General features: G+C 41.7%; 1 protein-coding gene and 1 long non-coding RNA gene across 3 annotated transcripts in view; one reads left to right on the top strand and one right to left on the bottom strand.

Moving 5' to 3' along the window:
• Positions 1-27,728, top strand: part of cdh8 (cadherin 8) — a 109,476-nt gene that overhangs the window by 42,037 nt on the left and 39,711 nt on the right. For both annotated transcript variants that reach the window (XM_031290697.2, XM_031290698.2), the window contains exon 3: positions 292-586. In XM_031290697.2, the coding sequence (XP_031146557.1) occupies positions 292-586 (295 nt within the window). The remainder of the gene's footprint in view (positions 1-291; positions 587-27,728) is intronic.
• Positions 6,736-26,517, bottom strand: LOC116043783. Its single transcript, XR_004103549.2, has 3 exons — positions 26,506-26,517; positions 12,052-12,056; positions 6,736-6,852 (listed from the first exon to the last, which is right to left on the bottom strand). It is a non-coding gene; the product is annotated as an uncharacterized LOC116043783 (long non-coding RNA).

Below are 27,728 nucleotides of genomic sequence, written 5' to 3' on the forward strand. Positions count from 1 at the left end.
AGTTATTGCCCCCAACGGGCCTCATTTAGCAAAGTGTAGGCTATGTTGAGCCACGTTTAGTATCCTTGCTACACTAGTTGCCGCAAAGCACAGCAGCAAAAACAACACATTACAGTCACACCGTACACTTATCTGCATTTACACAGTGAGAACTTCTAGAATCTGCTGAGCATATCAACTTGCATTTATTAACCCATCCTTGTGTCCGTTTACACAGTGGGATCAAACTAAGGAGTCCACTTCACATTTTCACCTGCATTTAATATTTTTCTTTTCCTTTTAAATTGGCAGCTACACACGGACTTGGATGTGGGCGGCAAGAACATCAAGTACGTCCTAGCGGGCGAGGGCGCAGGTACCATCTTCGCCATCAATGAACTAACGGGCGACATCCACGCCATGAAGAGGCTGGACCGCGAGGAGAAGGCCGAGTACACGCTAACAGCCCAGGTGGTTAACGCCGACACGGACGAGCCCTTGGAGCCGCCGTCTGAGTTCATCATCAAAGTCCAGGACATTAACGACAATCCGCCGCAGTTCAACGAAGGCCCATACCGAGCCTCTGTTCCAGAAATGTCTGCTGTTGGTGAGTCACAACAAATAGACTTCCTTTCTGGTCTGCACCGCACACAGCAGCCTAATCAGTGTGTGAGATTTTCTGAGGCTCTAATGGGCTATTGCATCAAAATAATGACTCAATAGGAACTAGAGGAAATGAGTGTGCCTATTTACATGCTTGTCTGCTATGAGCATCTTGGCAAATGAAAACACTGTGCAAGAAGGATAAATCAAAACGATAGAACTTCACTCATAGCTCAGCGCTGCAGTGAACAACTGCTGCCAGCGTAAACATACACTTAGCTAGGCAGCGTAACGCTAATGTTACATCCTCTACATTACAGTGGCTCTCAACCTTTTTGAGTCGCGTCCCGCAAGAATAATGAGGTTGGTGTTCGCAAACCCCCCACGCCCCCTCGACAACGAGAGAGAGAGAGCTGCTCACTTTGGGTGATTTTAGTGAATGCTCTGATTAATACATGTAAACAAATAATGCTTTGCTTTAATGACACTAGCACCTAGCCTTGTCCAATGTGCTCCAGGCTCTGTGGATTTTTGATGCGTTTGTAACTTCTTCTCTCCCCCTGACCTGCTTTCGGACCCCTTTCTGTGCTCCAGGACCTCCTGATTTACAAATAAAGCTTTCAATGAAACACACGAGTGAACCAAACTCACACATTAATGTTAAAACCATTCCCCAGTCTACAATATGTTATTGAATTTTTTTCCTCTCCAGCAATCTGGCGACCCCCAGGAATGATCTCGCGACCCCCAGGTTGAGAACCACTGCTCTACAAAACAGTCCACTAACGAAGAAGTCCAACCAACAAAATGCAACAAAAACTAAGCAAAATTAAACTCATAAACACATCCAAGGGCGTAACTTTAGGTTCAAATGTATCTAGTGAAAACGTTTGTTTCAACATTGGGGGGGACAAATTATAACCAGAGTGTCTGGATCGTCCCCCAGGAAATTTTGAGCATCAAACGCTTCATTTCCCGCATTCTGGTGAACAATGTGTGCCTTTTCTGCATGCAAATGTCTTTATTTATGAAAATATTGTTATTATTAATTAATCAATCTCCTTTATTGCTCAAAACTTTCTGCAGATTCAAAACATTACACGTTTCGGGATGTTTTATTAGGAATGACGTTCATCTTAACAACAAATATTTGCTTGCCACAGCATTTAAATTCTTTGACTTTATTACCCGGCCAGTTTTGAATATTGGAGGGGGGGGGGGGGGGAAATTATGCCTATGAATACATCAGGATCGCAGGGAATGCCATACTAAAAACTCTACCACACACAACTTGAGTTCTACAGAAGCTGAAAAAGCACAATGAGCACATTCCAGAGACGCTACCGTACAGCCATATCAGCATATGAAGATACAGCACTCGCCCTTCTGGCATGCATAAAAAAAATGCCTATTCTCCACTTTACATAGGTCAAGGGCCACGATATCTTATCATGTGGAGCATTTGTGGAAAATGTGGATTTTTAATGGCATTCTTGAACATTTTCATGTGTGCAGTCACTAATGTGGTATAAGCTGGTGATCACTACCATCAAATATTTATGGAAAGATTAGAAAAGAGTTAAGAATGTAATATGTTGGAAAATCTGTGGGAGAGGGACTAGGAGCAGAAACCACTGTGTTTATTTAGTATGAGAGCCATTTAGAATTTGGCTTAACAAACCTCGCCGTAGAAAAATGTGTGCGAGGTTAGTTTTTTATTCAAGATTCAAGCGTTTTTAGTATAATGAGAGATGACACAGACTAAACTAAATGAAAGCATAAAGGGTTTGCATTTACACTCGCCACACTGTCACTTAGCATGTCAACTCTGACTGATGCTAATCGCTACCTTCCGTCAAACCCCCCCACAAACTGTTACACAAACCGCCGCAAACACTTTCCAGTCCACTGTATGCTAATATATTCATATATTCACATTATTATTCCATCCATGCATTTAAATGACCACTGCAGGATGATCACAAAATTCAAATGTGCAGCTCATGTAGGATTGGCAGAAGCCTCTAAGTGGATCAGTACACAGTTTTTTTTCTTCTTTTTTTTCTTCAGGGGAGCCTCGCCGCTGACCCCAGAGCAGCAGGAGTCTTGTAGAAAATGTTTCCATCAGTAGCAGGAAAGAGATCAGAGTGTGTCTTTATGCCGTTCTGACATTGGAGGAGTTCAGCGAGGGTGCCGAGGTCTGTTGTTTGGCGTTATGCGTTTGTTATTGTGTTTTCTCATCGAGCGTCCCCTTGTTACCTGTCACAAAGCTGACATAACATGCTAGGGCAGATGGTGCTAGGTATGTAACGGAATCTGTTTGGTAAATCCCATCTGTAGGTTGCAGCCTTTACGTCACTTCTCTGAGGTAACGGCAATTTAGCTTCAGCTTCTCATGATGATGACGACTTTTATTAGTTGCTGTTGCTGCTGCGGTGGCAACGAAGAAGTATTCAGATGCTTTACTTAAGTTAAAGTACTAATACCGCACTGTAAAAATAGTGTGTTACAACTAAAAGTCCTGCATTGAAAATGTTACTTACTTACTAAAAGTATATAAGTATCATCAGGAAATGTACTTGATGTATTATAAGTAAAAGTACTTAATGCAGAAAAACCCTCACATTTTACAAACTGGAAACAATTAAAACCGTTCTGTCAATCAACGCAGGGCCCTATCTTGCACCTGGCACAGCGCAGAGCCCGACGCAAGTGTCTTTAGTTTTTTTTTTTTTTTTTTAGTTTAAGAAAGTAATTTCCCGTCCAGCTCCCATGGCTTTTAAATTGCAAATGCACCTGCGCCCATCTGTGCGCCCATGGGCGTGCTGGTCTTACAGGGAGGTGTGTTCAGGTGCATTCTGGGCGTATTGCTATCTTGAGGCAGCGGAAAGTGATCGCGCCATTGACCAACAAAAACCTGGTCTAAAGTCAGCAACGCAGCACTTCACGGTTATTTTAACAGCACATTAGTAAAATGTGCCTAGGCTCGTGCACAGCGCGGCCACACTATGCTTGTTACACACACAGGGACGCACAGCAGCACACAAACATGTGAAAGATTAAAAATAAAAATATTACAATGTGAAATAGTATTATGATATGATCTGCTTGCACGCTTTCATTTCATGCACAAGACAGATCAGTTCCTTCTCCTGAAAAGCTTGCCTTCCTACTCAGCAAATCCGCCATCCTAATAGCAATGCGCCAAGGTACAAACGCGCCTGGCTTTTAAAGGGAATGGGATATGACACTCTGATTGGTTTATTGTTGGGTAGTTTATTAAACTACATGTGTTTTGTGTGCACAAATCTTAATCTGTAAAGTAAGTAGTAACTAAAGCTGTCAGATTAATGTAGTGGAGTAAAAAGTACAATATTTCTCTCTGAAATGTAGCGGAGTAGAAGTAGAAAGTGGCATGAAAAGACAAGAATCAAGTAAAGTACAATGCTTGACTAAATGTACTTTGTTACATTCCACTACTGCGGCGCGAAGCAAAAAGGAACAAAACAGTGCAAAAGAATCCATGTAAACATGGAACAACAATGAACTTGGTTACTTGATCCCTGCTGCTCATTGTTTTGGATCTCAGTTAAAACGGAATGCAGCCCTCCGAGGGTTTTTGTCGGTGCAGTGCAGGGACAGCCATAGCGATGGGGTAGAGAGCAAAGTGGTAGTTGACAGCACTGTGATTTGCCAATGGGAATAATGCATAAGAAATGGAAATCGGCGTCTCTTTGTTGATTGTTGTTCCCTTTTGTCACTGCTGATTAATTAAACATTCACGTTTGCTCAGTTGTTTGCTTGAAAGGCTTTTTCTTTCCTGCGACTAGTTTCCCTCTTGTTAAGTTTTCATTACTGGGGGGAAGAATCTGATGCTCCGGACAAGCAAACAATCATCTCTCTCGCCTCATATTCATAAATCACCAGTTTCTCTCAGAGTGCTGTTTCATATTTATCACATTGAAAATGAGAATTTGTGCAGGCCTCAGTGGATTAGTGGAAGTGTGTGCTGTGCAGTGGATAACTAATAAAGTCCACAGGAAAGGGAGTAGGAAATAAACAGATGTTGGTGAGGTCTGCTGCATACAAGCAAATCTCCCCTCACTACGAGAAACTGGGAAGCGTTACAATGTAATTACTGCACATGGTAAGAGATGCCGCATCACGCCTGGTATTGAGTTCAGACAGTGCTGAGTGTGCTGATGTATTTCTGCTTAGCGGGGAACCCACCTGCGTGGAATAACCAAAAAATCTAATCCAGACCATAACAGGCTGGTTCTCTTGACAATGTTATCCACTTACAGAGCTTGTCAGTTCCACTCCAGACTTCATCAATGTCTTACCAGCTCCTCGCTTATCAAGAGTGTATCAGTGAGACCAGGGACAAATATCAACGCCCATCTTTTATCTGCCAAGGACTACGGCGAGATACCTGTGTAGAAAACCCCCCTCATTGAACCTCACCACCCCCCCATATAGGAAACAGCCCCCACAGCCGGATGAGATATGTGACACAGGCCACTGAGGTCGCCATGTTTCCTGTGTGTGGAGGAGCATAGAGGTTAATGGGAAATGAAGGAGAAAGACCTTTTGTTCTTCCTTTCAAAAAGGGGCCATTCGGATAAGACGTGTGGCTCTCTGTGACTTTTCTGTGACTTTCATTTTCCTGAATGGCTGAGAGTGGAGGTGACTACAGTTCTAATTGTTTGGCAGACCGTCTCGCGAAGTACAGTTTAACAATGAGAGGAAGTGGAGAGCAAAGGTGGTGGCTGTGCTGGAGGAGAGATGGCCAGTCAGAATAGAGTTTGATCTCATTAATGTAAGGAGCCAGGATAAGCGTGATGTTTGAGACCGCCATGCTCGACTGGGTGTTACCATACGGTTCTGTTTGACACGGAGGGAAATAAATGTCCAAAATGTCAACTTTATAGTAACGAGGAAAAACAGCCTTGTTCTCACTTTCAGGGGGGCAATGAAACAAACTAACACTAACATTATTTCTAACATATTTGTACATCAGCAGACACAGAGCAACATTAGGTTTTGTTTTGCATTGCTGGCTGCCTGACAAAACTGGCCACTCTTCTTTTAGCTCTGTTTTTCTCTATGCACCATTTCCTGAAAAAAAAATAAAAATGCTATTTTGCTGCTAACTGCTCTACTACGTGCGCAAGCTAGGAGCTAACTTTGTATGTCAGCCATTTTGAAAACAGCTGCCTGCCATCGCTGGAAATTAGGTTGTGGGCTGACACCGAATCAACAGATAAACAACCTGGACCTAACCCTAACCCTAACCCTAACCTGGAAAGCTCAACACCCTAACTTTACAAAATATAGACTACATGGCATCAAGAAGTTAGCTGCAAATACAGAAACAAGAAGTCCAACACAACAAGGTGGAAATGCATGGTCACTGAATGAATGAAATGAAATGAAAAATTTTGATTTTGAAGACTTGTCAATAATGTTAAAAAAAAAATAAGCTAACTATGTCATTTTAACATTGCGCTTTTGTGATTCTGAGTTATTTGCTACGCACTAGTGTTAGCATTACACTAGCGTATCCCCCGGAGACTTTGTTCTGTTGTAACAACTTTTAGACTAAATGTCTTAATTAGAGCATTTGTTTCTTAATGCAACATATGTATCATCAAAATGGTTGAGGTGTCTTCATTTGCCTGTGTTTTATTAAGTTTGTTTAGTTCTCTTTGGCCACCGTAGCAAAAGCACTGTAGTGCAACCCTATCTCCTAGAAATTCCCTTTATATACTACTAACTGTGTCCCAATTGTGTTCTGATGAGAAACACAATCCCTGCCTGTATTAAATTGACAGCAAATGTTTTTTTGAGTGAATGTGGGTAGGATTATGTAACAAAAAGGTATTTGGTTGAGGTTAAGAAAAAACTGTGGTTTCAGTCAAATGTTAATAAACTCATTGTGTCTCATGCATTAAGTCACTGCAGAAGTTTTCTGCATTAAGACCGCAGTCTGTCCCTAACCTTGATCAAGTGCTGCCAACAGATTGTCACTCCCATCTCGTAAAATAAGGACGCTTGGTCAGGTGCCTTTGTCGTTGTTATTGACGCTAAACGTCTCCTTTAGCGTCATATACGCTTTATCTAAACACGCTTGGTTGGGACAATTGCCGTCCCTTTTGACGCAGTTATGTTAAGGAAAAGGTCGTGGGTGGGCTTACGCTTCCGTGACATGCAGGAATAACAGGACGGTTAAAGAAGAAAGCAACTTTAGGAAACGTGCCACGTGGGACACTTTTTGGTGAAAATCCTGTGTTTGACCCATCCACCCCCCCAACCAACCTCCTTACACGGAATTTCTTATCTCTTACATACTACTCGCTAAAGCTTGTGTAGCTGCTGCTCTCCCTGGTACGTTATACAAATGTCCGTATTTTACAAGTTCAGGGTGAGAACGGGTTGGTGCTGCAAGTGCCTAAACATAACTATAAAAAGTTTCATAAGGGTTCAGTTGTTATGAACAGATGTTGTATCAACACTTTGTGACTTGGTAAATACGTTAATTAACAACATTATATTAATATAAAACACAAGATACACAACATATTTCCCTCCAAAACATATTTGCTGTTGCAAATTAGTAGTATATAAATGTAATTATTGGGATACGGTTGTGTAGTATTGTTGGGTATTGCAGATCTCTGTAGGTTTATCACTATATTATCCACATTACACATACAGTCCTCATTTGATCCATTGTCAGTATAAAGATATTAATTAGTGCAGCTTTAATCACATGTTTTTCTTAGATTATCTAATAGATTTTTGTATGTGTTTTATAAATCCATGGGTTGTGTAATTTCCTCTGTTTCAAATCTTCAGGCAATGGGCGCCTGGTTAGCTCACCTGGTAGAGTGGGCGCCCATAGTGGCCCGGGTTTGACTCCGACCTGCGGCCCTTTGCTGTGTGTCATTCCCCCTCTCTCTCCCCTTTCAAGTCTAAGCTGTCCTATAGAAATAAAGGCCTAAAATGCCCCAAAAAATAAACCTTCAGGCATTAAAGTACCATGTGTATTTTTCTTTTAATTTGAAAGATAAGAATTCAAATCAAATTCATATTTGATATACTCCACCTCTCCATATCTCTCAGATATTCTGAGTTTTTCATACGTATATTCATTAGATATTTATGTTTCCCTGTCACTTCAATTACAATTTTTTCGTTTTGCTGCTTGTTTGTCATAGTCTGGCCATGATAAGAATTCTAATTCATTTGCACGGATTGCACAGATCTCACAGGATTAGTGGATCCCGTTTTCCTGTTAATGGGGTCTTTGACTTTTAGGCCAGTACAAGCTGACAAATTCCCCCGTATGTCTGTCGACCATATGCAGGCATTACGAGGCTCTGGTAACCCTCAGCAACTAACAAGGGGGTTGTGATGTAGTTTTGAAATTACAAAGTCTGCTTGAAGTGATGCTTCAGGTAATTAGGAGGAGGACCATCCTCCCCGCGTGGGGTGAGAATGACAATAATTGCTACACTGCGAAACAAACTTGCAGAAAGTTGTTTTGCTGGATGGAGCTTGTGTGAGAGTTGTCCCAGGAGTGTAAGACTGTGAGTGTGCTTCATTATCAAGACGATTAATACACGGACGTGTAGACAGATGGCCCGTCTCCTCTTCGCGCAGGCCGTGCTCTCTGAAACCCCAGCAAAATGAGTACCTGTGCGGAAGCACGGATCCCCGCCAAATGTGTCAAGATCTGCTAAATTGGAGCACAGACATAAAATTGAAGTGACATTAATAGATTACCTGGAGTTGATTTGCATTTTCAGAGTTATTATGGGTGTGGGTAACAGGACTAACAGGCACAGCCGTCTATGTAGGGGCCTTAATGATGTTTCTGATTACGCTCTCATCACCACCGGCAGCTGGGAGAAATAAGTAAAGGCTTGTCATCACAGATTTGGACGATAAATGAGCAGACTTGATCAAGGGGAGACGTATGGAAATGAGCAAGATGCAGACCTTTATCAGAGTGGATCGTCTCGCGCTTCCAACGTGCATCAGAAAAGCGCACTGCGTGATCACAGATGACTTAATAACCACGTAGTTTTATAAGTGATACACTGTTACATAATCCTGCATGAAGGATAACATTAAATACTGCAGTATACTTCACCAAAGCATGTGTAACATCTATCTATATATCTATGTATGTATCTTTCTATGTATCTTTCTTAGAGTCAAATATTACATTTATTGGCAACTTTGATTGGTAATTCGTTTTGAGTCATTTCTAAAAAAAAAAAAAAATAAAAAAATAAAGGTAAAAATTCTCTGATTCCAGCTTGTTCAATGTGAATATTTGTTTGTTTCTTCTCTCCTCTGTTACAGTAAACTGAATATCTTTGAGTTGTGGACAAAACAAGACATTTTAGGACGTCATCCTGGGCTTTGGAAAACACAACCCTAACCCTAAACATTTTTTCATCATTTTATAGACCAAACAACTATTCTTAATATTAATATTAATCAAGAAAATAATAGAATAATCGACAATGAAAATATCCGTTAGTTGCAGCATCTACTGTATCTATCTATCTCTCTATCTGTCTATCTATCTATCTATCCATCCATCCACCATTCATCCATCCATTCATCCATCCGATTTGTATAGCTCTTCGTGAAGAGCAATACGAATCCCATAGATTAGTATTCTACGCATTGTCTGTTCAGATCAATACGGGGAAAGCTGAGCTATTTTCAGAGCATTTCATGCTCCACTTGGACCAGATGTTCTATTAAAAATCCCATTCTTTGATATACCTAAACATATTATTGTGCTATGCTGATCTTGTAGTAAATCTGCAACATGTCTTGGTCTTGGTAAATCTGACTCTGAATGCATTAAATGCAGTTTAACTTGAATAAATCTTAGCAGTACTTCAGGGTCACAGCAACCCACATAAGTAAAAGAAAAAGCCAATTATTGTGCATCTTTTATCTGGTGTATCTCTGTTGAGCTTTGAGCAGGGAGCTAAGAGTGAGGTTGCCTGGTGTTTGTGTCCCTCTCTTCTCTGATCCTAGACTCTGGTCTGCAACTTGGCAGATGGACTGAGTGGCAGGGGGCCCCTGGCCCTTTAACATAGTGGGCAGCTGGGCCAGTGCTGGGCCGGGGCACATCTGACGAGCAGGCTCCGGGGCTGGGCAGGGACGTGGCAGACCGGGGCCATGCTGATGGTAGTGGGCGGCTCACAGGCTGAGCTGAGGGTGAAAGGGGGTCAGAGCAGTGAACCTGGCCAAGGCTGTGGCTCTCTCAGGCCTGTCTAACTGCCAAGCAGCGTGGATGCCAGCCTGCCCTTTTCTGTGGCCGTGCTAAATGGGGATAGGACAGGCCTCCGAGGCAGAAAGGATTTAACTGACATGCTGCAGTTTCTCTGTAAATAACCTGCTACTCCTATCTATCGCACCTCATTTGGCAACAGCATCTGCACTTGTGCATCTGTGCATCTGTGTGTGTGTGTGTGTGTGTGTGTGTGTGCCAGTGATGGAGTACTCGAGTCCTGGGCTTGGACTTGAGTCGTTATTCTCTGAACTCGACTTGGATTCGCGCACTGATGACTTGGACTCGAGGATTCATGAAATAGGACTCTCATGTTGGATGAAGTTTCTTCTTTATGTGAAATAGGCAGTGATGTAGTACTGGACGCGGACTAGAGTCCGACTCGAGTCCTGGACTCGGACTAGAGTCCATCTTGAGTCGCTATTCTCTGGTGACTCGAACTCAGGTAATGGTGACTCGACTCAGACTGGACTCTGAGTCTTTTTTGGTGACACGGACTCGGACTCGAACACTGGGGACTCAAGACTTGACTCAGACCCGACAGTTGGTCACTCGCGACTTTACTCGGACTCGACAGTTTGTGACTCGACTACACCACTGGTACGTGCATATGTGGTTTATTTGTAGGCTTGTTTGTCTTCACACACATGTCTGGAAAACTTTTCACCTGTCAATAAGCCGGTGACTCCTTTTTCATTTTTCATTCTTCTTCTGTAGCTACGCCCAGCAGCTGATACAGAGTCATTGCTAATTCAGCATCTCTTTGTTTCACGCTTACCCATCGCATTACTGTGAATTAGAAAAAAAGGGAAAGCCAGATATTCCCTAGCTAACACATATGTTCTTGAGGAGTAAAAAGAAGAAAAGAAAGAAACACAACATACACACGCACAGTCACAGCTGCTCAATATCACATAAAATGTGTATTACTAATTCATCAAATGTTATTTATTATCCAATGTACCTCTGAATTATGCATGTAACATCATCAGTCACTGGTCCAGATACAGTAATATAAGCCCTTTAGAGCCTCATGGGGCATTCTTTTGTTTCTAAAGCGTGCAGGCAGACATACATGCACACACTGTACATGTAAATGCACACACGTACACATGCACATGTGCACTAAAACACATACCTTCTCCGTGTTAGCATAAAGCCGCCGCGCCGTCGTAAAGATGCTGTTACTCAGGTGAAATCTGTCCCTGCTCCCCTGTGTAGCCCGCAGAGACTCGCTCTTTGTAACTCACTCCCTCTCTTTCTCTTATGCACACACACTTTTGTTTTTCTTTTCTCCTTCTCTGTACTTCTCCCTCCCTCGTTCTCCCCCTTTGCTCACCATCGCTCTTTTTTTGCGAAGCTAATGCGCTCTCTCGGTCTTCCCTTAAGGGGAGAACAAAAAAAGTAGCCGGCTTCTAGGTAATGAAGCCCTTCAATGTGATCTGCATGAGATTGCCTCCCTTGCTGGCCTGGTTGCCTTGCGATGAATAGCAAAAGACTCTCAATTAGACTAAGGACAAAAAGCAGCTTTCTCCTCAGCCACAGTGCCGTTTCTCAAACAAAGTTGCCTCTTTTTGTGTGTGTGTGTGTGTGTGTGCCATGCCGGTGATGTAGAAAGAGAAGAAAAACAAAAAAGGGAAGGTAAATGAGAGAGTGTGTCGAGTGTCAGAGCATGTATTCAAGCCGCTGTGTGCCTGTGCTTGTAACGACGAGGAGAAGGATGTGAATAGCTGGGGCCATCAAAAATGTGAGTGGATGTGATTAAATGGATTTCATGTAACAGGGTCAACAGTGGTACGATGGGACATGAGGGAAACAAAGGTCATGAATGAAATTCGGCAGAATGCATTTATTTATTTTTTTAAACATTTATGCCACTGCAGTGTTGGAATTATCATCTGAAAAGCCTTCTTTTTTTTTTTTTTTTAAACACACAGCCTGTCACGTCCTAGGTTACTGTCCTGTTTAATTACGTGTTTGTAATGAACATTTTTGCAGCCTTGAAATGCATGTAAGACTCATCTTTCGCTGTCATACTGTCACACACTGCTGATCATTGTATCAAGGTCAGTTAATCAATCTGAGAGTGAAAACAAGGACACAGCATCCTCCCTTCAGCCGTGCTGCAGGGGAGGAGAGCCATGCACTGATCCTCTGAAAACACTGTAATGCCTTCTTACGGCCACTGGTAGGCACATCCCCTACCGAGACTGAGTGAGTGAGTGAGTGAGTGAGTGACTGAGTGACTGAGTGACTGAGTGAGTATTTTAGAGCTGCAAAGATTTCGGGGACACCAGTGACACCAGCAATACAAAATACTGAAAACTCCCTAGCTCCAATTAGTTCTGAAACTTTATACAGGTGTTGTTGACCAGATGTAGAAGGTATATGTGGTGTTCTGCCTAGGCTGGCATAAAGCATGTCTTAGTTATTACTATTCAAAAATGATGTTTTTTAGACGAGGACCAAAAAAAACAGTTTTGAATGATTTTTGAAATGCTGTAGTTTAGCTTGTGTTTTAATGACATGCCATACAAGGACATGTCCAGAAACAAGAAGAATTTTGGTTCCAAATGAAGCCTCATACATGCATTTTGGCATCTTGGAGTTCTTCTGTTATAAGCTTTCCATTTGGGTATGGCAAATAGGTGAAAATCAAGCAAAAAGAGGTGGATTTAAATAGGTTAATAAATTAGTTAACAATTAAAAAATTAATCCCCAACTATTTTGATAATCGATGAATCCATTTGAATCATTCTTTAATGGAAAAAACGTGAAAATTCTCCGAATTCAAGCTTCCTAAATGTGAATATTTTGTAGTTTATTTACTCTTCTGTGACAGTAAACTGAATATCTTTGAGTTGTGGACATCTCTGGATGTAGGATGGACTTGTGCAAACTACTAATCAGCAACTAATATGGTATTGATTAATTGTTTTTAGTTCCTTTATCAAGAAGAAAATGCCAAACATTTCCTATGAAGGATGCCCAGCCTGTTTGCTAGTTTTGCTTGTTATGTTCAACCAACAGTCCAAACACACTATTTAAAGATGTCACATTGTGTTTTAGGAAATTGTAATGGGCAGTTTTCACTTTTTTCCTGACCTTTAATTGACCAAGTGATTAATTGGTTAATGGATTATTTGAGAGAATGAAACAGATTGAGTCAATAATGAAAATACTGTAGCCATCCATGGCTTTCTGCTGGGCCAAAGTGGGTGGTAAAGCCTTTGTTATCTATTGGCTCTGATTTCAATCTGTGTGCTTCATTCAGCCATTGATGTAAGGCAGTAACAGAGACAGTTTGTCCACAATGAAATAATAACTTAATGCTGTGAAAGGAACATTTGTCACGAGTATGTTTAATTTAAAATCACTACTTCATGCACCTCTATAAAGGTGGGGAAAAATAAAACAAAGAATGATGAAAATCAATTCAGGAGAGAAAGAGATATCCTAGTTTGTAGTCTCTAATTTGGGTCTAGCTCCAAAAACCAATACATTCTCACTCCCAGTGTGTTAAAAAGCGATACCTGGTAAGGTGCCTTTGGTGTTTGTTGTTGCCGCAGAAAGTCTCCTTTAGAGTCCTATTTAGACACATTTGGTCTGGACTCTTGGCGTCACATTTTGCCGCTCTTAAGTGACATGCAGCACAATAATGGGACAATTAAGTTTATGAAAAGATGGTGGGTGGGGTTACAAAATGTACGTTTCAGTGACACGCGGCACAAGAACGGGACACGAACCCGGTCTCCTGAGTTAAAGTCCTGTGTTGTTTGACCCATCCACCCCCCCAACCAACCTCCTTTTGGTCTTTCGTACTACCCGCTACGGTTGTCGTACTACTCTTAATAAATACTACGTCATCATTTTGAGCGTTGCGCCACTCCAACAGTAGCGCTCCCGCCTAGTTGGGTGTAACCAGTCTCCCTCTAGGAAAACAATGGCATTGCCAGCGCAGAGTGATTGTTGCTGATCACATGTGGACGGCTTTAGTCTTCACAAAACTCCTCCAGAGCCACAGAGGACAATATACAACATTTACACAAATGGTGTAGTTCTTACTATGACTTGTAAATGGACCTTAACGTAACATTAATGTAAAATTGTCCCCCTTTAAAGTAAAATGTAATTTGTTAATGGAGTGCTATTCAATTGATACTTTAGTTAATGATTTGAGTAGTCTTCATTTTTCACCCCTAAAGTGAACCAGCTCTGGCCGGGTTGGCTCAGTGGTAGAGCAGGCGCACATATACTGAGAGGTTTATGCCTCAACGCAGAGTGAAGTGAGACAAAGTGAAACCTCGTGTATATAGACTAGGTCCGGTATAGTTCTGCTCAAACACTTTTTTCTCCCTTACTAATTTGCCCCCTATTCTAAACATGCCACACTGAGCTGGGATCATTCCCCACACCTTCTCTCTCCTGTACAGCTACAGTATATGACGTGTTTGTGTTTATAATGTTAAGACAGAGGACTATTTTTTAACATTGTTGTTGTTTCTTCATTTATTTCTGCGTACACTATACAGCTCTGTAATTTTATATCTAATCTTATTGACTTGTGGAGAGATCCATTTCAGATGATTAAGACCTAACCCATATTATGGACTTCATACAATTTCCTTATCCTTCAATATGACACAAAAGCTCTATTTCAAAGTAATCTAGCGTCCCTGTGAGTGGGGTCTGCGTGGTGTCCTTATCAGCTGTGTTATATATCAGCCAAAAGGGACTGTCTGAAGTCACGCTAGGGAGTGGGAGGTCCTCTGCATCACCACTATAACAACAGGCAAAATGAAAAGGTTCTTCAGTTCACACCGCCAACTTGGCAAGTGCTTACTCATATCTGCTACGACGCCAGGATGCTTTCTCATACGCATCCTTCAGTACACAGCCGTGGCTTACCTATTAATTATTGAAGAAGATTGTTGTGGATATTTAATGTCTTGTTGTAGGGCTTTTTTTTTTTTTTTTTGGGTGCACTTTCCCTGCTCTGTATTCATCGCTCTTTGCTCATTCACGTCTCCCTCCTGCTGTATCTTGTATTGTGTGGATCATCCTCACTTACTCTTTGCTTTTTTGAAAAAAGACAAGAACCTTTGCTCTGCAGCCAAGAGTACACATGAGTGTGTGTATGTGTGTGTGTGTGTGTGTGTGTGTGTGTGTGTGTGTGTGTGTGTGTGTGTGTGTGTTGGAGACTGTGCTCCCTTTTCATGCTTCAGGTGATTTTACAGTGTTGAGCTGCAAGAACAGGATCCCCCTGTACTCTCATCCCTCCATGTCTGCATTATTAAATGTCTAAGGTACCAACCAGAGCTATCTGGACCCTGCAGACACCCAGCACCTACAATTAAAAGCAGCGATTGCATCCCATTGAAAGACATAATAACACTCTTTAAAGTTACATTCTGCTCCCACAAAGACAGTGTAGATTTAACTGCAAAAAACGACCTAAATGACAAAGAGAGAGGGGGAAAAAAAGAGGCTTAGCAAATATCTTTATGGGCAGTGTTTTTGTATGTGGTCATGTGTTGTGTGAGTACATCTTCCACAGATCTAAGATTCATGTGCCATACGGTAGCTGGCAGTTGAGGGGGGGGGGGGTGGTCAATGTAACATAAATAGGGGTGGAACACATTCATCAAGGTGGCAGAGATTTGAGACTAGAGAAGCCCATCCAATCACCGGCAGAGAATAAAAGGGGAGAGGCATAAAAGTCCGTACAGCAAGGTCATTTGAAAAAGAAGCTGATAAGACGAAAGGATCAAATCTCCAGTACGGGGCGAGGCCCTCCTCTTGATGTCTGTCCCCATTAACTAAAGCCCTCGCCTGGCTCGCCTCGCACAGTCACTGCCACGCCTCAGCTGTCTGATACAATGAAGGGAAAGTAGAAAAAAAGAAGACTCGTCCGCCGTGCCGTGCTTTCACTGCTTATATTTTGTCATCAGAATTGATGGCCTTGCTTGTAATCCAGTTTTTTTGTAACCTTTTTTTTTTTTCTTTTATTTCTTGTTCAGGGAGTACTTTAAATGTTCAGTTTTTTTATCGTATTTTATGATATCAAATTCAGGTCTGGCTACTGTTTGCGTTACCCTCCTGTCTTGCTGTCATGCAGGCGGCTGATTTGTGGCATCACGCAGCCTTCTCCAGCGCTCTCTGTTTGTGTATTGGAGCATTGGCAGCTGTATTGCTCTCAACGCTGCAGTATGGATTCAGTCAGTTTGTGGTTTTACCACAGTCACAGTCTGGTGTCCACACACACACACACACACACACACACACACACACACAGGCACACATAAAGCCACGCACACACACAGCACAGTCAATCCTACAGCAGGTTTACTATGTCACACTGGGGGCTGCTGTGTAATTGGGTGAATCTGCTCTCCAGCACGCTACAGAGATAGCCCTTTAAAATTTCACTTCACTTCTGGGAGTGTAAACAAACCTTGGGATTACTAGGGGTGTAAATCCACATTCCAACATTCCTGTCGCTCTCCTCTTCTCCCTTTCTTCCCTTTTTTTTCAGTCGGCCACCGACTTTGAGAGTTAAAGGGCAGGTTAGGTGTTTGCTCAGTATTTGGAGTGTGTTTGTGCATCTGTCTGCCTTCCTGTGTTTTATGACTGTCAGCATGTTAACAAGTGCACAAGCGCATGTCTCTCTCTACATGGTAGAGACAGCGTGCATGTGTGTGTCGATAGGTGCGCGCCGTGGGCGTTGTCTTTATGTGGCGGTGTGCAGCTTTCTGTCTGTGTGTTCTCTGTGATGGATTGCTTGTCAGACGGCAGCATAGCACCGGCTGACGAAGACATTAAGTCACCAGTCACGTAGATGTGGTACGTTTCACCATTCCTCTGGGAAAAACGCTTTAACCCTTCTCGCTCCAGGACGGCTGTCAGATGACAGAGTGTATTACTTGGAAAGTGCTCGGCGCTAAAACCCACTGTATGGCTGGATTCAGTGGAGTTCAGCATCTTAATTGTGTGAGAGGTGGGGGACCTTTGTAACACGTTGCTTTTAGATGGGCCAATTGTTGGGGTTATGGGCTACCACTGTCATTTTTATTTTAATTCTGCAGGCTGTAAGAATAGACACTATTGACAGAGCACATCTTGCACTGCAGCAGCCTGACGTTGCTGAGGGAGGGATGGAAACGCTTCCCTCCAACTCTGTCCTTTGGTTTTTAATGCAACGTCATCCCCAGTGCTGCTGCTGCCCACAGAACATGGAAATAGCACACTCTAAGAGAATGTCAATGTTCATGCTAGCACCTAAAGAAAATGTAGTCCGTTACAGGTAGCTGCATTTTTAATACACATACTTAGATCTGAGATTACTTTATGTTGATTATGTTGGTGGTCCAGTAGAGCTGGGCAATATATCGATATTATATCGATATCGTGATATGAGACTAGATATTGTCTTAGATTTTGGATATCGTAATATGGCATAAGTGTTGTCTTTTCCTGGTTTTAAAAGCTGAATTATAGTAAAGTGATGCAATTTTCTGAACTTATCAGACTGTTGTAACTGTTCTATTATTTACACTTACTCATTATATCCACATTACTGATGATTATTTATCAAAAATCTCATTGTGTAAATATTTTGTGAAAAATAAAAATAAAAATAAAATTTGACCAAATACCTCAATATCGTTGCGGTATCGATATTGAGGTATTTGGTCAAAAATATCGTGATATTTGATTTTCTCCGTATCGCCCAGCCCTATGGTCCAGTATTAAAGTTGTTCTCAATAGCATTAAACATTCTTGAATTATTATTTGTATTATTTATTAGGATTATAACAGTAAAGAACTCTGTTTCTATCAAGACTATCTATCTGTTTTTATCAAGACTGCGTGGCTGTGGTACAATCAGAATTGATTGACCGTGGCCTGGTATAGTGAGCAAACAACCCACCAACAGTTATCAGAATTTGATTCAAATAGCACTGAATTCTGATTGGCACATGGGAATGGGACATCACATTTTTATAATTTATCCCTGCCCACTTGTAACCAGTGATAAGAGGGCAGACAAAAACACACATCTAATGTGAAATTAGCACCAAAACACCAAAACAGTTTGTGGAATCTATCTCGCTGGTTGGTTCACAAGACATGGAGCATCACCGTGGTACATCGTCACCGATAACAATGTAGGAGGGGCCAACTGATGTTTCTGTTTAAGCCATTTGTTGTCACTAGGCACACATTAAGAGTGGTAGGAGATGGTGAGGCTGTGTTTTTTATTTTTAAATCACACACAACCATTTGAGACACAGAGGGCCCTCACATGCTGCTTCATGTTGCTGCCAGCCAGAACAAAGGAAGTGGGCGAGACTTACAGAGTAGACCATTGATTAGGAGTTTGTGAAGTCAGGTAAAAATGAGTGGATCCATGGCATGAAAGTAAGCAGAGGGTTACTCAATAGTATGGCTCTATTCTACACAATTGTTACTTTGGCAGATTATTTTGTGTTCATCTAGGACCCCACAAAACTTCCAATGAGAAACCCATTGAAAACATATATGTTCAGGAAAGGCTTCTACTCTGTCTGCACAGTGCTGTCTGTCAAGTCAAGTTTGCTGATATATCTTTTGTTCTTTTTCTCCTTGCTGATGTGGCCTGATACTTGGCAGGAGGATTTAACACTGAGGACATTTGCTGCTAACTCGCTGTGAGACGTGTGATGGACAGGCAGGGAAGCTACACAGTTAAGTTAAACAAGAATCCTCAAATAGGAAGTTTGAAGCCGGAGAAATGCATGGGCATGATGGCTGCCTCAGGTGTCCTGCAAAAAATGAACGCTGCACCTCCGCAAAATGCAATACGCACAGGGACAGTAGGGGCACTGCAGAGAGAAACATAGTCGCCATTGTCCTGACATTTCAATTCAATTTTATTTAGTGTCATGGCACTTTACAGACAGAGTAGTACCATCTTAACCACACTCGACAATTTACAGAGACCCAACAATTGCCATGCTTGATTTCTGGGCTACATGCCATTTACTATGGCGCTGCTGACGCGTTTTCTGCAATGATCTCAGAATTAACAATAAGTAAATCCGAAAGTCCTATAAGGTCAGAGTTCTGTGGTTTGCCCTCTAGTGGAATCCTCCAGTAACACACGTACATAGGCCGGTTGACGCGTATTTGTGGTTAAAATTTAACAACACCTCTGGCTTAAAGCTATAGTGCGCGACTATTTTATATTAATGAATGTCCGTTACATTCAAGCCATTGCCAAATGAGTTGATACAATGCTTATTAGGCCTATCAGCTCCACAAAATTCTCTCTGTATTACTCAGTATGGCTATGTTTACAAAATGGTGTCGTCGGGTGACTTTCGCGCACAGAAGCTGGAGTGGTGCATTTGACGTCACTGCTGAGAAAGGACAACAGCAGCATTCGGCTTTGGAGACGAAGAGGACATAAAAATTACAAGAAAATGACCTACTCTGAAGAGTCCATCGTTTTTCGTCCTCCGTGTTAGCAACTGTGTGGAGGAGGGGTGGGGGTGGTGCGCGATCACCGAAGGCTTGCGCCATGTGGATGCTTCGACAGTGTTGTTGTCATAACGTAGAATTCATCATGGGGGAGACCGAAACTACGCACTATAGCTTTAAGTGGGCAGGACATGGTATTTTTATTTCACTCCTAATTCCCTCCTTGTTTTATATATCTGTCAAAAAAGGGATAGTTTAATCAATGTGTTATTACATGGTGCACAGTTGCTCTGTATTCACACAGAAATATACAAGCACACACACTCAAAGTTGGCCTCTGAGCAGCTCAGCTGGAACAGTAGTGGGCTACACGCCTTGTTAAGGGCATTTTGGCAACAGTGTATACATAAGTAATTCATTTCTGGAATTAAGTAATAACTTTGATCTCTGGTTTACCACTCTGAGGAGCTAGTCCTGATGTAGTGCGGCAAAAATATTAACTGCAAGTCTATTTCCAACCACAGTTTTGCATTATGCTGAAACTTTTTTGTCCTTCTTTATTTTAGTTTTTTTTTTTTTTATTAAGGAAGCATAATTCACATTAAACACTCTTGCCCCTGTGGCAGAGTTCTCAAATTAAGCTACATTTTGTTCATTTACCCATGATAAAGTTGTTCATTAGACAATAGGCTTTGCCTTATTCTTTGTTATTACCTCGCCATTGTAAATGCCTTGGGAGCAATTAAACATGTGAAGTGCCCAATTTTCCGTCCTTGACTTCCAGTCCTGAACTCTATCTGCATGTTGCACACATTTCCTATGAACTAATTAAAGTGAATCAATGACAGAACCCTTTAAAATGGTGGCACATGTCAGTGCGGGGAACAAAGACCCTCTTAATTATTTGGTTCCTGCCGCTCCTGTAAACGGCTTGTCAAGTCAGTAGACTCAGTAGCCGGCTCCTTGAAATAGGGTTGTCACGTACACTGACATGTATTATACTCATACACACATGTACAAGCACACGGACACACTCAAACAATGTCCCTGGTTTCTCTGTGACGGCTCCCTCTCTGTCTTATGAAAGACTAGTAATTGTACTACAACAATGACAATATATGTGCGTAAGTGTGACGGCCCCCTTACTCTTCAAAAGTGCAGCATCCCTTATCTATCACTGGCTCTTGGGAACAATGTCTTAAATGCTGACAACCATATCTTATCTTCAATATATTTCTTTTCCTTGCTGTAAGCCCTCCTCTGGCCCATGTTGTATATGGCCAAGTCTAATTTTGAAAAGTGTGTTACATCGTGATATAAACACATATATCCTAATCTTTTCAGCCTCCGCAGGGTGTTCCTCATTCATTTGCCCTGTTCCTCAGCTGCGTTCTGTGGCCCTGCTGAAACATGCACTTTAGCATGAGTATGCATTAGTCCTGTTATGAAGACTAATGGGCTGAGAGATACCATGTTTTTTCCTGCCCTGCAATTATTTACTGTGCCTCCATGTAATTCAAAATACTTATATCTTTCAGATATAAATATAAAGCATCATGGTAGAGGAGTGCAACCACTTTTAGTCACAGCCTGGGCTGTAGATCATATGAGTGTTGGTGGAAACGGTGACAAATAAATGGGTGGGAGGTTTGTGGCTGCGTTGGAAAAATGAAAAAAAGTAAGTGCACACATGCCAGTTGTTTATGAGCATGATTATTTGTTTAAGGGTATCCCTCAATGCCCAGCTGTAATGTTGCTATAAATGCCCATCTGCAGCCTATGAACCTAAAACTGGCTTTGACTACTGTAGAAAAATCTACTGGCGCTGCTCCAAGTATGTCATCTTCTCCTTTGAGAGAATAGACGGACGGGGATGGATGGATGGATGAAAGGATGCCTCGACACGCTTGTTTTCTCCACCTCTTTACAACCGTTTCTGTGTTATCAAGAGCTTTGGCCTGCACAGCGCTACACTTTGTGTTTGACAATACTCTGCCTCAGAGAGCTAATCGCCTCTTAATTCTTGCGTTACTCCCCATCCGTGCACATGCATTTCAATCAAATTGGTAGTAGTGGTACTGTCCAGAAATAGTGCTGGCGGCACTGCCTGGAGAGATGGGCTGTCTGTCTCCCTGTCTGATCATGAGCTATTATCCTCTCTGCCCACAGACAGGAGAGAGAGCAACACCAGTTTCTATGTGATCATGATCAATACATAATCACTTTCCTGTCACCGCAATGGCGCTGTCAGGGGACAGACCAGCCATTTTAGAAAAAAAGGGTTTGGCACACCATGATTCTGACCTAGAAAAGTGGGAGGGGGGGAGAGCAGTGGCTAAGTGAATTCTGGACTCACTTAAACATTCATTGCCATGGGGTGCATTATTACATTTTCACTATGCTTGGGTTCATTACATTAGTTTGCACTGTGCTGTTGTAAGAAAAGGGGCTGTTATGAGACCAGACAAATATTTACTGGCCAACAGACAGACTGTCTAAGACTGAATGGCAGGGGAGCAGCTACAGTATGCAGTTTCTTATTCATTCAGCATCATTTATGACATGGCTTTGTTGAACAATTTTCTAATTGGCCAGTGGATGCATTCTAAGGTTTGGGGGAGGGGGTTGCGTGGGATTTCCCCCTGTCTGTCAGACATGGATTAAAGTGCTCATATTATGCATATTTGGCTTTTTCCTTTTCCTTTATTGTGTTATATATCTTTATGTATATATATATATATATATAATAACCTCTAAATACAATTATAACCTGAAAATGAGCATAATATGAGCACTTTAACATTAATTTGGAGTCATACTTTAAGTGGCCTGACAAATGTAAGTAGAGAAGCTTTACTGCAACACTAGGTTGAGAACAGCTCATATAGCCTGCAGGTTCATTACACAAAGCAGTCAATGTTAACATATAAAGCCAAAGCTATGACGTCACTTTCTGACTAGCCTCTGTTCCAGTCCTCTGTGAAAAATAGTATGATTATTATTATTATTATAGACAAAGATTTTGTAATAACGCTAACTGCAGCCCCTTGGCTCACCCACGGACTCGCTTTTTTTGTCAAGCCGTGACGTTTAGCCAGAAAAGGTCTAGGGCTTTTGGGAAATGGTGTTTATGAAAGGCCACTAAAACCAGAAATATCAAAAAACATTGAAATTTAATCATCAACAGACATTTAGAAAACCTAGAAGTTACGGCTCTCTATTGTAGCAACTAGCTAACTGCTAGTGTTTTAGCAGCTTGCTTTAAGCAGCTAGCGCAATTTTGTTTGCAGCAAGTAGCTTGTAGCGAACGAGCTGATCTCAAATAAATCCAAAATACGTTTTTCTTTTCAGAAATCGTCAAATTTTGACTTTTTTAGGATACTTAAAGGGTTTGGTGTCACCTGAAAGCTCCATGTTGTAAGAACATTTTCTTATATCTAATATTTGCTTTTTACAATAAACCGCCAGGAATTCAGTGCTGCGATGCATACTACTCCTCCTGTCTTTATTTCTCCCTTTGTCTTTCGTCCCCCGCAGTGTAAAGCCAGTCAGACATAAACAGTATTGTTTTACCCGGGTAGGGCTCACAACAGGGCACTGTTAGCCCCATGCCTCATGCAGCCCACAGCTCTCCCCATGCCTCAGTGATATCCCTTCTCTATGGCTCAGTGCCTGCATGCATATGAATGGCCCCTGTCTTCTACCCTTCACGCTTCTGAGCTGGTCCAAGCCGAGTAGAGCTGAGATGTTACACAGCTGCCATGCTTGTTGGACGTCGGGGTATGGAGGAGAAGTCTAGCCTTCCAGCACTAGTAAATGAACTGTAATGGCACATTCTTTTGAGCAAAGATAGGTATGACGGTACTTGACTGCTTCCCTGTGGTGCGGTTTGCTGAGTTGCACTAAGCATGCTGAGGGTGAATTCTGGGCAATGGGGGGAAAAAAGCAGATCATGTTCTTGTTAGATCAACTGGAAAATAGAACCTCTGTCTACATACACATTATAATGAAGACTTTGTAATAGTTTTGTGCAATACAGTTTTTTTTTTTCCTTTGCAGAATATTTCATAAAGGGAGAGCGTATCTTTGCAGAAAATTTCTTTTTCACAGTAGTTCATGTTTTATTTAATAGTTTTTCAAGGCACTTAATTGCGGAGGAGCCCATCCCACACATTTTCATACAATAATGTGTTGATTGACAAAATACAAAAAGAAAAATACAGTACTCATTTTCATTTCATCATCCAGTAGCATTTTTTTGATACCAGCTGGGGTAAATGAGCATCTTGAATTTTAACATATTGGGTACTTAATCATGCTTATTCATATTTGTACACGTAGGCAAGTGTAGTGTTCAAGTTTATTTCCTTTTCCTGCCACCCTGCAGTGTACAGTACGCGTCTGCAAATGAGCATCTCGTGATGGCTCAAAGCGACATCTTTATGACCTTCCACTGTTTGATTATGTGTGCAATACTTCTAAGGAAATAAGCAGGCTATATACAGACGGAGCTGTGTTGTGGGATAATGTGTTACAGAAATAAGCTGCAATGTCCTTCCACAGCCATTGTGTGTCACATCGGGCTGCAGCCCCCAATTTATCCCCTCTCTGGTTCAAGGAAGATTCCTATTGATTTCCCATCACTGAGGCAGTATACAGAGTAAATAGGAAGTGTGTGCCCTATTATTTCCGTCCGTTGATAAAAGAGGAGGCTAGACCCCCATGTCTTTATTCTGGGGTCCCTTTAGAAACCGCAGGCCCTTCAATCAAAAAACAACAGCTGTATTAATGCCTCATGTACTGTACGGTAACGGCATCCTTTGAAAATGATGTGTGTTTAAGTGAATAGTGTGGTATTAAATCCTGGGAATTTCAGGACGTGATTAATGAGATTACACTTAGCGTGGGAAAACAAGTGTAAATGCAGGCTGTATTTCCATACATGCTTAATGCGTGTCACTCTGTGGGCTACTGCCCAAACCAACAGAGGGAGATTTGCTTTTCCAGGAAACAGTTATATGTAATCTTTCAGTGCCTGGGCATTTGCTCGGCAGCAAGAGAAAAATGAGACAAATCCATTTAGACAGGAAATTGCATGATTGCACCGCCATATCCCTAACAGGTTTGATCAAGAATGGTGTGTAAGCAACACTTTTTAGGTAAAAAAAAAAGCTGCCAGAGCAGTGGGGTGCACAGGACATCGGTTGCATTTGGAGGCTTTTTACATACCTAATTCCTGCCTGCACTGCTTTTGTTTTGTTGCAGCCATTCAGTTTTTGTTTTTGTTTTATCCCTGGATGTTTCTAGGTGTTGCTATTATTGTAATCGCCACAATGCTACAGACTTCAAATAAAAGCTAGAGACAATATTCCTCCTACAATTGCGTTTCTGTGCCCATTGCCTGGCCTACAGCTGCATCTATTTCTGCAGTGTCCCTGAAATTTCTGAGCATTATCAAGGGGAAGGACGAGCTAATCTGCACTGATTTGAAACAGGACCAAAACACTGGCTTTCCTAATCCCTAATTTTTTTATCAGGGGTGGTGAGGAGCCTTTTACCCCTGTGGGAGGGAAAGAAAGAGGGAGCAATTTAATGCTCCAGCGGTTCCACTGTTTTTATGAAGATTTTTTTCCTACCCTCTTCTTCCCCCACTTCAATCCATAGTGTAACTGAATTTAGAAAGCCTGTTTGCAATAGTCAGACACCTTTTAGAATCACGAAGGTACTTTTCGTAATTATGGATGTGTTGATGGCCGCCTTCTCCCTCTGTAGTAGTAGTAATTTAACTTTCAGGCAGATAACGCTCTTTATCTCTGAATAAAAGTAGGTGCAATTTCTTTTTGCTGTTTCTCATTTTGTTCATTTGACAATTGGCAAAGACCTATGGCAAACAGGATATAATTTGCTTCTGCATGAGAACACCAATTTGGATTACTGCACACACCTGTGGGATACAATTTATATAATTATTTCCTTACATTCTGTCAACCCATTTTATTTAATATTTTATTTACTCGTCTAACACGTTTGTGGGAAACGTCCACATAACGGCAGCACTGTGAATAGCAGACATGGAAAACCTCATCCTGAGGTGTTCTCCAATGTGGTGTGTAGATTTAAAGTATTGGGACACATGCAGCTTATGGTGAGTACAGTCAATTTAATGGAATATTATGCTCACAGCTTTTTTTCATGCCAATTGAGAGCAAGTGATCCAAGTGTCAGTTAGTGGATTAAAGTAGAGAAAATTCCAAATCTATCAGCAGCTGACATCAAGTTATGTTTTTTTTGCTAGCGCTATGGCAGCCAACAGAAACAGTAACACAGGAAGAAAGAGAGCTCATTGATTCTAAACACTGCAAAAGGCAAGGGGTGTAACAAGCAGTATGAAATTTACAAGGTAAGCTTTGGCAACACAACAGCATGGGCCATCATAAGACTATAAATTACTAGAACACCCGATGTCTCGGAGGACCACTTGAGGCTCTCTCACTGTGAAATAATTGGGTTGCAACAGTGAGACTGCTCTTCCAGTTAGAGTGTAGAGGTGGCTTTTGCTTTGTTTTGCTGTTACAAGACCAGAGACGCTGCGCTAATTATTAATCAATGGTTGACATGTGTAGCTGACGTCATATAGAGGAAAATGTCTGTATGAATCTGAATCTGAAAAACATCTTTGGTCAACACATCCTCATACCTAAACGACAGAATAGGTCGATTGTCAATGACTCCGCAACGAGCGTTCTATTTACTGCTGCACGGTGGCCGTTTTAAACATGAGACTGTAACACATGACCACAATGGAAATTTTTAGCATGTGACCGTTCTGTTTAACGTAATGGGCACAGATTTAAACACTTGGTGGACATTGTGAAACCGAACTACTTAAGTTTAGGCAACAAAAGTCCTTAGGGTTAGTTAGTAAGTTTGTTAGTTAGTGGGGTTAGGGTTAGGGTTAGGTGTTAGGGTTAGTTAGTTAGTTAGCGATTGGCCAGAAATAAGTCACGTACCTAGTCCACTACTAAAATGAGGATGTAACATGACTTCACAGATGTCCCTACGTCACAGACTAAAGTCTGTAAAACTTGGTTAATTTCAAAAAGTGACAGGTGACTTTTGGTTTCACACAGGACACAAACCCCAGTCTCCTGAGTCAAAGGACTACAAGCCTTTTCATCTGCAGTGGGCAGACTTAGGTGCCTGTGGCAGGACCTGTGCTGTCTGTGACAAGGGACGCCTCCCTTTGTTGTCAGAACACCTCTAAACATCTTTCACAGAAACAATTACCATACCATCTGTAGCTTCCTGCCAGCGTGTTGCTCACTGTCAGCATGTCAACTTCTTTGCTCTCCATACTTCCCTCACACACACACACACACACACACACACACACACACACACACACACACACACTCCCTCACACTGAGACTGATGAGAAGCTAGGTCACTGTGAATTAAAATGGATGAGTTTAATTGTGTTAATAGTCTCTTTCTATTCAGTTTTTCCAATGCATTTTTTCGCTGATACCTCGTAATGGAGCCACCGTTGGTGGACTGAATTGGCACTAATCTCATTAACAAAAAACTAATGGCACAAGTGACGTTGTTGAAGGTCCCTTTCCTGCACATTTCCTGCAAACCTCATAGAGTTGGTTTAATAAAGGACCTAATTTCTGCTACACTGAGTTTGTTGGTGTGAAGGTAATGGCTAATTGCTCTAGTGCTATAGTGATATCCGATTAGCATTTTAAGAATACATGTGGCAATGGTTGCATTAACATAGGCAAACTTTTAATTGGGCAACCTCTTCTCAGAACGTGTTTTCTTTGCTCAGCTCATTGGATTATGTTATAACCTTCACAGAGGGTTTCCAAGGGACGCACAACCTTTTAGTGTGTACATTAGAGGCCTGCAGTTCCAACCCGGTTATTCAAGAACAACAGTTGTGAATGCATAACTTGGCCATGAATTGATTAGCAGGTTACTTTCCCCGCTCTGTTACAAAATAAGGATGTGACACATCCATCTCAGTCACGTTGATTTGCACACCAGCTAACATGTCCAGCAGAAGCTAGCATTACAAGAGGCTACAAGACTAATCGACACTGACATGACTGGTTTGCTCATTTAGGCCAAACACCCATTATAAAATATTTAATCTGAAGTCACGTCACATTTGCTGCAAGTAATTGACACTATGACGCCAGAACTGTTAATGAATTAAGGGCCTGGGCACAATGACAGATACAGTTTGTTCATGGGTACACATGCCTTTTCAAATATCATGTTGCTTTTAGTTCTAAGTAGACTAAAAATGACTCAAAAGTTTGTTTATTATATTATTGTGTGTAAGGACTGTACA

The sequence above is a fragment of the Sander lucioperca genome, chromosome 3 (genome assembly GCF_008315115.2).
Source record: "Sander lucioperca isolate FBNREF2018 chromosome 3, SLUC_FBN_1.2, whole genome shotgun sequence".
NCBI classification, from domain to species: Eukaryota; Metazoa; Chordata; class Actinopteri; order Perciformes; family Percidae; genus Sander; species Sander lucioperca.